Below are 12092 nucleotides of genomic sequence, written 5' to 3' on the forward strand. Positions count from 1 at the left end.
CTTATCTTTATTCCCTATACAGCACAGTACAAGGAGCATTTATATTGAGTTTGTGTTGTATTGGTATTTCAACCCATCTAGAGATGATTTAAAGATTATGTGGGGGTACCTGAGCAGGGTGGCTCATGCCTTTAATCCCAAGCAACACTTCACCCAGCAGACTAGAGCTTCCTGCAGCAAGGAGAGGTAGAGCATCAGGGCATCACAGGCTGGGCATGGTGAGCAGGAGTGGTGGAAATGAGCTGCAGGTAGCTAACAGCCCTGGGAAAGGGGAGGCAGGAGAGTCTGGTGGCCAAAGGCTGGGCTTTGTCAAAGGTGAAAGTCTTCCCTGGCACTTCTTCCTGCCAGCTGTGCCACAATGGCTGCCTAGTCTACAGAAGTGGGAGACCATGCTGATCTCATGAGGCTGCTGAAGGGACTAAAGGAAGCAGGTTGCTGGTACAAGTGTCTTGTTGCTGGCTATAGCCAGCACATAGTAGATGTCCACGGTTGCTTCCAAGTCTCTCCCTGGACCAGATATTATTCTAGTGACATGGTCAGAAGCATGGCAGCAACAGCTCAGGTGTGGCTGGAACTCAGCCCAGGGTCTGGGCTTCTGGAATTCACATCCTGATAGTTCATCAGGTCAGCCACCTCACACATGCTACCTCAGCTTTGTTGTCAGTGAAGTGGGTGTAAGAGCCACATACTTCACACTTAGGGAGCACTGCTTAGGTACTAATCTATAGCAAACAGCCAGTGCTCAGCCGGTGAGTGCATGCAGTCCACACTAGCGATTTTCACTCTTATCAGCCTCTTTGCAGACCTGGGCTGAGATGCAGTTCTGGGTCTTCATGAGCTGAGGTTTATATGACAGATCCTCAACATCCTTGCAGGCCCCTCCCTCCGTTCCCATCAAATCCTGCTAGTATACAAATCCCTGCAGTTTGGGGAGGAGTACTCCGGGGGGGGGGGAGGACGGCTTCTTACCAGGTGGTGGGAGGAGATTTGAAAATGATATGGTCACCCAGAGAACAGTTGAGGGAGTCGGGTAATCGGGTGTTCACATATCATTTGCTTTTTGTGCCGTTTCCATTCAGGTCCAGGCAGGACTCATCTGAACGAGCTGGCTGGTATATTTGTTTTGTTTTAGATTAAAAAAACAAGGCCCCTGCATGAAGATCCTGGCCAGACCATGAGTAATTCCCACCTTGCTGGAGGGGAGCCCTGGGGTATAAGCCTGAAGCATTCAATGAGACCCAATTCTCAAGCTGGAGGCTTGAAGACAGAGGGTGTGCTGTCTTCAGAGATTTTACTCTGCAAAGACTGGTCAGAAAGTAAGGACGCTAATATTTCACAGAGGGGAAAAGAGAGGGCAGAGGGACAGGAACACAAATGTAAGGGCTACCAATAGAGACTGGTCAGAAAGCACAAGACACCTCGCATCCTGTAATCACAGGGACCCATACTCCAAGCATCCGATTATTGTTCAGCCCCGCCCCGCACCCACCCCTCGGCTCTGCCATTTCAACCAGCAGAGCTCAGTCTCAACAACAGTAACCGTGCGGGGCGAGTGCCAGCAAGGGGCGGGGGAGTGTGGTGTCTCGGCGGCTGCGATCCACAAGCAAAACTTGGACTCTCCACCCCTACCTCCAGAGGCATCCCCTGGGACCCATTCTCTCAGTCCCCGCCCCCAGGGTCCATGTACCCTTCCCCCGTCGCTCCCCATCCCCTCTCCCCTCCACCTACTTGAGCTGGCGTGGCTCGCAGTCCACACCGGGCAGCAGCAGCCGGGCCGCTTGGCGGACATCGTCGCTGTCCATAGAAAAGCTGCGGCGGTGGCCAGCATGAGCCACGGCCACTCGGATCCACTCCATCAGAGGGGGCAGCACGAGGAAGGGCCTGCGCAGGAGGAGGGAGGCGGAGATGTGTTAGGACTGCCTGGAAACCAGGGCTGCTTAGACCCACTCTGACTCGTCCGGACCCCATTCCACCCCTATCCCTACTTCCACCCCCACACCCATCTGGTTTCCCTGGAGACCCTGCCTGGAAATTCCTGAATGCGAGAGCCTTTGGAGACATCCTGACCCCACTGGTGACCCTGGGGCAGATTTGCTAGACTCTCTGGGCCTCGGTTTCCTCATATGTGAAAGGGGCTACCAAGGCCACCAAAGGATGCAGTGTGACTCTGCTGTGAGTGCTGTCCCTCCCTGAGATCATGGGCACGTGGAAATAGATGAGTCACTTCAAGCTCTAGCGCAGGGTCTGGAGCCAGAGGAAGCCAATGGACACCTGACGTTCCTCCAGATTGCCAGCCCAATCCAAGGCACCCTCCCTGTCTCCTTCCCATCCCTGCCAGGCTCGTTGACACCCTTCTGGCCTCAGCTCTGTGCTAGCATCAGACTACCGAAAGGCACAGAGCACCTGCCAAAGCGGGATGCTAGCCAAAGGCAGTTAACCTTCACAAGCAAGACTGCTGGGACCCCGATCAGCCAGCAAAGACGTACATGGGGACATTGCACTCATCGCAGGCACCATGGGAGCCAATGGGTGCCATGTACACTGTGCACTGTGGGCATACGGTTTGTGGCAGGTGTAAGCCTCTGCCTGAGACATAGCTTTCTAAGTGGATTTGAGCCTGTCTTCTGCTTCTTCTAGGGATTATATAGTCTATTCTCATATTTTATCCTCGAGTGTGTGAAAATACTTGAGTCCGACTCCAGGGTATACTGTGGGTCTGGGCCTTGGTTATTTTACAAACCTCTCCTGTGTTTTTAATATGCACCCCACCTCTCCGGATGGCTTGCTAAAACACAGATTGCTGGCCCCACCTACAGCAGTTTTGATTCGCTGGATTAGGAGAGGAACCTGGGAAACCTGCACTTTTAGTTGGTCCCTGCTACTAACGATGCTGGCCTAGGAATGTCACTCAAAGAACTGCTATGAGTGACTGAAGTTCAACCCCGAGGACCCACATGGTGGAACGAGAGGACCAACTCCTGAAAGTTGTCCTCTGGCCTCTACATGATGCATACCATGGCATTGTGCCCCCAATAATAAAACGTAATTGATTTTTAAAATGAACATAATTTGAATAAGTACCTCCCATACTTCCAATTTAAGTGGACCATGCTTTGAGAGTGGTGTTATGTGGACCTACAAGATTTCCTGCCACTTGGCAAGGTCTGGATGCCACTGAGGCAAGGGTGCTCTGGTGCCAGATTTAAGGAAACAGTATCCTACAGCCACTGGAGTGCAAAAATGATTTACAAAGCATTTTCTTCTCAAAATGCAGATGTCGTGACTTCCCACAAGATTTTGGTGCCATACTCCAGTTTTCCTAGAGTCAGGCTACTTACTTATATGATGTTAAACAAATGTAGTAGCCCAATTTCTTACATACCTCTCAGTTAACCATGATCATGAAATCTTCCAAATGTTTAGGGCCAACTGCTAGTTATGGGTCTGCCTGTTTTAGCATCAGTAAAACCATGATTACTGATGTTAAGGAGCCTTAAGAACTAAGAGTCAGACACAAGTTGTTTGGTTAAATAGTCTATATGCTGTTACCCATGTGATCTCACCATTTTCTCATTCTGCTTCCCAGCATGCATTCTGTTTCCCAGAATGTACCTGCTACTCCAGGGGAGCTGGCCTGGTCTTGGATCTTTGAAAGCATGTCATGTTCATTTTCTGTCATGCAGCTCAGTCCCCTGTGTGTAAGGTGCCCACCTCTTCAACAGTCCACACTCTATTTAACCTTTGTCACAGTTCACGTCCTGCCCTCCCTGAACGCTTTTCCCGATAATTTTGCCATACTATATATACACCGCTCTCGTGCGGCTCCCACCTGGAAGGACTTTACTCCTCCTACGGATGCCTCATTAGCATGTCAACTTCATCAGTGCAGAGGCCTGGGCTGTTCAGGTCACTGCTCCAATGCTTGCCCCAGGACAGTGGCTAGCATGCTGGAAACCCTTAGTATCTGTTCATGGAACAGACTAACACTTATCAATTTCTTACTGGCTGATACTAAGAAAATCAAGTTTCTGGGCCTGGGACCTAGAGGTCAGACTCCCAGGGAATTTCTGTCTTCATCAGCCTGCTATTTAGGCTGTCTCTCTCATTCTCCCCATCATTCCATCACCTAAACTGAATCAGGCACTCAATAAACACACCGACTTGAAATTGAATTGGATTCCACTGTTTCCAGGGGAAGCGGGGTTTATTTCAGTTCGTATGACTCAGTCACTGCTGGAAACCTGTCCCAAGTGCCCAGATAACTCCCCCAGATTGTTTCTCAGAGGTGAACCCCCGCCCATCTTTGTTCAGTGGTGCCCAAGCCTGGTCGCTGGTGGACAGAGATGCCATCATAAAACTGCTCTGTTGCAGCTGCCTTTCATGCTGGAGGCAGGAGCATATAGTGTGCCCGCTGCATACCAAAGAGAGGCCCTGGCTCTTCCTAAGCTACTTCTTTCCCAAACCAGCTGGCCAGCCCAGAAAATAAAAAACCCCAAGCCCAGAAGTTCAGCCTCCTCTGGAATTTCCTACGTCCCTATTCTCTCAACACCGCCTTCCTTCCATCATCCGATTCCAGCAGTTTATAAGCTCATGAATTCTTTGCCAGCAACTCATTTAAAAAAAATCTTATCTTGTCTGTTGAAAGGGGACAAATAACATTATTTGTGATGCTTTTCTTTGGAAGAGTTAGTGACAGAAAAGAAATTCAGGGCCTTGAATCAAATGGTGTAGAGAATGCTCAGGAAAAATTATGGCATCCTCGTGTGTGTGTGTGTGTGTGTGTGTGTGTGTGTGTGTGTGTGTGTGTATGTGTGTGTGTATACACGTACACACGGAAGCCAAAGAAAACCACTGATACTGTTTCCCAAGGACCATTCACCTTGTTTTTTGTGTTTTTTTGTTTTTTGTTTTTGTTTTTGTTTTGTTTTTTTTGAGGCAAGGTCTCTTAATGGGACCTGGGGCTCTCTGATCCAGGTAGGCTAGGATTGCAAATGTACACCATTATGCCTGGATCTTTATATATATATTTTCTTAAAGGTGAATCCTGGGGCATTGAACTCAGGTGTACATGCTTTAGGCAAAGCACATGGAGTGGGGCTAGGGCCTCTGAAGGGACAGAGATGGGCTTCTGCAGGGTCAAGACAGCAGGTCAGCTAATGCAATCCATCAAAGCCAAGACCCAGGAAGGGGGACATAAGCAGATGTACCCCCTCCCTGAAACCATGAAGAGAGCTGTTGACAAGGTGAGGGCCAGGGAATGAAAGGGATCCTGCAGGTTGGTGATCCTGCAGCACCAAATGCCAGTTCTGGGTCTGTCAAGTGAGTGTATGTGTCTGGTGAGACACATACCATTTTAGCCCTTAGTATGATTTGTAAAGTGGGGTGGGTTCAGGTGAGACAGTTTAATTTTGTGGGCTGGCAGCCATCTCTGTGAATGGCCAGATAGAAAATATGTTAGACTTCATGGGCCATATGGTCTCTGCTGCAGCTAATTATCTCTGCAGCCAATTATCTCTATCTAATAATCTCTCCCCCCATAGTGAGAAAGCATCTACAAAACTAAATGAATTCAGTTATCTATTCCAATAAAACTTTATTGATAGTCATATATCTGGTCATAGTTGGCCAACACTGGTTTGTTTAGTTCTGATTCTAAAATTCACTGATTCTATTGGAAGAGTTAGGTTGCCTGGGAGCTGAGAAAGAGTGAGATGTATGATCCAGGGGAGATGTGGAGAAGCCTATTAAGGTGTTAGTGACAGGGCCAGGATGCTTAGAATATGAGAAGATGGGATTTTTCCACATAGAGTCAAATCTGGACTTGGGGAACTCAGAGGCAAAGACATACCCACAGATAGTTATCTTTGTGATAAAACTCAAGACCTGACATGTGGGCAGACTGTAAATGTCGTTTTTTATGCTTGATGACCTATTAGAGAGCACCCAAGAAATTGGCTGGAAAACACTCCCCAAAGATGTGTACTTCTGAATTACTTGAACTTGATTTCAGTATGACAAACATGCTCTGCACATGTGGCTGAGCTTAACATCTTAAGAGGAAAAGAGAATCCCAAATGGTAAGGGAATCCATGTATGCTCTCAAGAAGGAGGCAAGAAAAGACAATGGAGTCATGCAAGGAAAGAGACACGAGTGAAGGGAGCTCCAGAAGCTAGAGAAGGGGAGGAGTGGGCTCTGCTCCAGAGCTTCCAGAAGGATCCACCCTGGCATTATCACAGAGGATCTGATTTTGGATAGCTGGTCTCAAAATACTAAGGCCATAATCATGTGGGATTTTTTTTGCATATGTTTGTAGGGGTGGTGTGTGTATGTGCGCATATGTGCAAGTGCATGTGTGCTTGTGTATGAGTGTGTGTGTGTACACATCGAGGCAAGATATCTATATATCTATACACATCTCTCTCTCTCTCTCTCTCTCTCTCTCTCTCTCTCTCTCTCTCTCTCTGTGTGTGTGTGTGTGTGTGTGTGTGTGTGTGTGTGTGTTGCTGAACCTGGAGCTCTCCAGCCTGCTCTAAAAATCCCCTGCCTAACTTCTACACACTAGAATTATATGTGAACCATTGTGCCCACCCAGCTATTTATTTATTTAATTTTATTCTTATTGTTTAGACCAGGCTGGCCTGGAATCTGCTATGTAGACCAGGCTGGCTCTCAGAGATCCCACCTGCCTCTGCCTCTTGAGTGCTGGGATTAAAGGTATGTGCTGCCACATCTGGCTTCCTTACCAGTTCTTTAAATGGGTATTCTGGGGAATCTGATCTCTGGTCCTCAGGGTTGTATGGCCAGTACTTTGCCTGCTTATTCACCTCTCTAGAGATTCCTTTGTGTTGTTTGTAGCCTCCACATCTGCAGTAATGTTTTTAGAGCAACCACAGGGAACAAACAGTGTTAATGTCAGAATCAGATGAGATCAGGTGTGTACCCTGGCATGTGAATTCAGGAACTCAGTAACTATGGCTATTGTTTCCATCGTCAACATTGTCTTCAGCATCCTTCATCAGTCTTCTTGCTGGAGGAAAATGCCTTGCCACATGGAGCTGCCCCTGCCTCCTTTTCACATTGAAGCAAATGTCTGTGGTTGCTACAGCTCTCCTTTAAGCTTTGTGGCCCTGACTTTTTGTCTTTGCTATTTGCTGAGACTTTCTCAGGCTGGAGAGGAGTTTCAGTGTTTGACTATGGTTTAGGAAGTTCACAATTCCAGCAGTACAGGGAATGGAGGAACAGCAGCTCCTGGGTCATAGATTAGTTTCTACAGCAATATCCACACAATCTTGCTGTATCTTTAGGCACCACAAGCAGGAAGATGGCAGAAACAAGAGGTATCCCTGCTGGTTACTATGGTGACAGTCCTACTGTGGTGCAATGTGTGGCTGGCCTGCCAATACAATGTTTCTTGTAGGAGAGGGAGGAGTCAAAGAGAGTGCCTCAATCCTATGTCTTTTGAACACAAATGTGAACATGACTAGGAATTTTCTGAAATGCAGATTACAGCTCAGTGAGTCTAGGGCAGGGCCCCAGATTCCTCCTTTGGAATGGGCTCCTGGGGAGGATGGTTGGCAGGTCTGTGAACCACATTTTGAATGAGTAGGAGCAGCATGATTCAACTCTGAAGTCAGGAAAGGTGAGTTCTGTTCTCATGCAGGGAAACAGCACCATACACAAGAGCTTCAAAAGGGATCCACAGCCCAGGAGAGAGTTGGAATGCAAGGAGTTGGGCTAATGTATTGGATTGGTTGAACTTAAGTTTCCAGTATTCCAAGCTTCAAGGGGGCTGGGAAAGCACATTCCAGGTATCTTCTGCTTTTATACCGAAGTGTGTGTATGTGTGTGTATGTGTGTGTGTGTGTGTGTGTGTGTGTGTGTGTGTGTGTGTGTGTGTGTGTGGTGTGCATACACACACACACATGCATGTCTGTCTGTCTGTTCCTTACCAGGATTCTCATCTATCCTTCTAACAATTCTCTGAAATCTATCAAGCTTGAGATACTTATTCTGAACCAAATACCCATCCTATTGTTTGAGGAGCCTATTGAGCCCATGGCTGTGCAGCATTGGCCTGAGAACAGAAACTATTAATGACACATTTGTCACGGTGAGTTCCTAGATAATAGTACCTCAGTGTTTGGCCAAACATTAGTCTAAAGAGTTCTTTATAGCCTTTTTGTTGTTGTTGAAATTAACAGTTAAATCTATGATTCTGAGCGAGCCAATTGCCTTCCATAACATGGAAGGGTCTCACTGGTCTTGAGGGAAAGGGATTCTGCCTCTGAACCCTTGGACTTGGCTATATCACCAACTCTTTCCAGGTCTTCTGCCTGCTGGCCTGTCCTACAGTTAAGTCTTTCCCTATGAGTATGTGCATGTATGTGTGTGTGTGTGCATGACATGAATGGCATGTAAAAGTTTGCAGAGAAACAGAACCAAAAAGATGTGTATGACCAACAGATTGATGTGTCATCTCTCTATTGATTTGTCAATGAATCTATTTCTTCATCTATCTACATATCAATTTCCCTGCTGATCTGTCTAATTGGCCATCCATCTTTATCTATCTATCTATCTATCTATCTATCTATCTATCTATCTATCTATCTATCTACATATTATTTGCCTCTAACTATGTATCTACCTATTAATTGTCACTTAGTAAATCAGTCCACCTACCCACCCATCCATCCATGTGTCCATCCACCCACCTATCCATCCACCCACCCACCCACCCATCCATCCTTCCATCTATCCATTTTAATTGATATGTTGATTTTCCACCCATCTATCCATCCATTCTCTCTCTTCACGTTATTGGTTTTACTTCATGGGGAGGCCTGAGTATCACACACCAGCAATGAGATTTAAATGTACACAGATGCACTTGTCCTTTTAAATAATTGACCCCAACCCCTCATCATCATGCATGACTGTCTGAGGCCTGGCGGAAGTGTGGGGTGGAAGAGGACCACTTTGCAGCATCCTAAGTGTGCAAACAAACCACCTGAGGACGACGACGACGACGACGAAACAAAGACATCATGGATGGCGGCAATATTTTCAGGGAAAAGTAGACATTTTGTGCCCAGAGGACAAGAATGAAAGTCAGGCCCAATTATGGTGATTACATAAATCGACTGGAATGACGCAGGAACTAAAGGGGCATGAAGCAATGCAATAACTTCTGCTAATGGTACCCTGAGGCACGTGAGACTTACCATAGTACAGTTGCTGGCCTTCTTGTCAACATTCTGAGAAAGGTGACTTAGAAGGCTTAAGAGCTTCTAAGGTGAATAGAGGGCTAAGGTAGTGTTCAGGGCAGAGCAAAAATGAAGAAGGGTCTCCACCTTGCTTGAAAACAACTTTGTGTGCTACAACAGCCCTTGTCTTACCCTTGTTTTTCTTACTCTTGTTATTCCTGCTGCTCAGGGTGCGACTCCATCACTCATTTCCCTGTCATCTCATAACCCGAATCTCATCCTTTGTGTCCATCCCTGCAGCACCGAAGCATTCAACCTCTCTCTCTACACCCCCTCTCTCTATTTTTTGAGAGAGGTTTCTTTGTGTACCCTGGCTGCCCCTGGACTGTGTGTAGATCAGGCTGGCCTACCTGCCGCTGCCTCCCAAGTGCTTGGATTGAAGGCATGCACCACCACCTCTGGCTTTCTGTCTCTCTTTATATGAATGAGATGGGAACAAAATTAAGAAGTCACAATCATCCAAGCATGTTGGGTTATAGATTCCATCTAGTTCTCCATCTTTGAGGACCTCCAACTCCAATGAATATACCTGGCCATGGCCTGTGCCCAATTCACTGGGCATACTGGGGTCTCAGGAAGGTTGTAGATGCTATCTATCATCAGCTTGGTGACTTAAAATAACAAACATGTATTTCCCATAGTTCTGAAGGCTGCCAGTCTATAATGAAGATGATAGCAATCCTCTCCTGCCCCTGTAGATCTAGGGGAGTTCATTTCTTTCCTTACATTTGGTGGCTGCTGTCATCTCATAGCACGTGATACATCCTCTTTCTGTCTCCACATAGCTTCTAAATGGGCCAACCCTTCTTCTCCTGTGGTAATATTTTGTTTATGATCAAACAAATAAAGCTTGCCTGAAGACCAGAGTGCAGAAGGAGCCACACTAGTCAGCCATAGAGGCCAAGCAGTGGTGGCGCACACCTTTAATCCCAGCACTCGGGGAGACAGGGGCAGATGGACATCTGTTATTTCAAGGCCACCATGGGCTACACAAAATTGATCCAGTCTAAAAGAGAAACAGAGCTCACACAAAAGTGATCCTAGCACTTGGAGTAACATGCCTTTAATCCCAGCACTAGGGGAACAAGAAGGATATGGCTGGGCAGAGTGGAGACAGGAGCTCATGACAGTCTGAGATAGCTGACTGAAGCAATCTCAGGAGGCAGTCTGAGGACAGGATCGCCTCTTCGGTCTGAGGTAGATGTAAGAGCTAGTGGCTGGCTGCTTTGCTTCTCTGATTGCTCAGCCTCCCACCCCCCCAATATCTGACTCCAGGTTTTTATTATTAAGAACAAGTAGAATTCATGCTACATTCTCCCTTATCAGGACACCACAATTTACTTAGTTCCTATCCCCATAGTGCAGGGACATCTGTCTATGATGAAATCCTTAACCGAGTCCCATATACAGAGACCAGTCCCCTACTTCTTAGGTAACCCTATTCTGACCTTGCAGGCCTTTTCTCATACCTGCCATAGGCGGAGGCCTCTGGTCTTGATAGCAGTAGCTCTGACCTGTTGGAAGCCTGACCCACAGTCCCCACACATGCTTATCCCCATGGGAATAAGCAAACCAGAGTGTACCTCTGCTCTCCAGGCATCTAGCTATGCCCTATACATGTTAGGATGTTGGGCCTCTGTGATGAGAATTTCATCACCGTCTATAGGCAGATGATGGGGCCAAGAATATAAATGACTGGGGAGAAAAAAACACAGTTTCAGAAGTGGGGAGCCACCAGCTCTGTGCTAGTCAACTGTAGAGCTCATGGTATACACACACACACACACACACACACACACACACACACACACACAGAGCAATGCAAGGGGAGTAGATTCCACAGCCCCCAGGTCTACCAAGGAAAGCTGATGTGTGGAGTCAGAAGCAGGCTTGGACCAGGCTCTGTTATTAGCTTGTGCAGCTTAAAAAATAACATGACATTTTGAAGGAAAGAAAACCAAAACTATTGAGATGAAGAACTCATAGGGAAAACCCTTGAGGGCAGCTTCCAGCAGAAATCTGTTCACTGGAACTTTCTGTGCTGCTGACAATCATATCTATGTTGTCCAATATGGCAGCCTCTGGCCATGTGTGACTGCTAAGCACATGATATGTGGGTAGTGAGCTACAGGAACCAACATTTTCATTAATTTGTCTTTTCATGATCATGAATATTGCTATTACTAAAATCATCATCACCACTATCACCAACATCATCAATAACATCATCACTATGATCATCACCATTTCTATCACCACCATAATTATCATCTTCACCATCACCATCATTACCACTGTCCTTATCACCACCACCACCATCTTTATTATAATCATGAGTTGTTAGCACTTTCTGCTGTTTTTGTTTTGTTTTTGATATGAATGAGTGTTTGCCTGCATATATGTACGTGTACTACATGCATGCCTGGTACCCACAAACCCTGAAGAGGGCACAGGATCCCCTGGAATTAGATTACAAGGGGTTGTAAGATCAAAAAATGCTCCTAATCCTAGATCTGTTTCTCCAGCCCCCATCCTCTGTCACTTCTGATGCTCCAGGTTTGGTGCACACTGGCTCCCTGCACATGGTTTCATTTAATCACAGAAATAGCAGAGGGGAATGATAATTGCTCTCCCTGCTTTGCAAATGAGTGTGCTGGTGTGGGGTGAGTGAGTCTCAATGGGCACAGGTTGGCACAGCTGTTAGGCAGAACTGGAGTGTGATTGCAAGAAGACCAGAAATCATAGCCCAAGGATGAGTCATCTTTCTAGTGCTTCTTCAGAGATCAATGCCATACTGACCAGGACACTGAGCACATGGACTCTGG

The 12092-nt window shown here is 46.8% G+C and overlaps 1 protein-coding gene across 3 annotated transcripts in view; it reads right to left on the reverse strand.

Moving 5' to 3' along the window:
• Btbd11 (BTB domain containing 11) overlaps positions 1–12092 on the reverse strand; it is a 278066-nt gene that overhangs the window by 56731 nt on the left and 209243 nt on the right. For 2 of the 3 annotated variants that reach the window (XM_035451736.1, XM_027392491.2), the window contains exon 4: positions 1729–1881. In XM_035451736.1, coding sequence (XP_035307627.1) covers positions 1729–1881 — 153 coding nt within the window. Of the gene's footprint in view, positions 1–1728; positions 1882–2025; positions 2124–12092 lie in introns of those variants that run through there. The other variant, XM_035451737.1, reaches the window with a different exon arrangement.

Source organism: Cricetulus griseus (genome assembly GCF_003668045.3).
Source record: "Cricetulus griseus strain 17A/GY chromosome 1 unlocalized genomic scaffold, alternate assembly CriGri-PICRH-1.0 chr1_0, whole genome shotgun sequence".
NCBI lineage: Eukaryota > Metazoa > Chordata > Mammalia > Rodentia > Cricetidae > Cricetulus > Cricetulus griseus.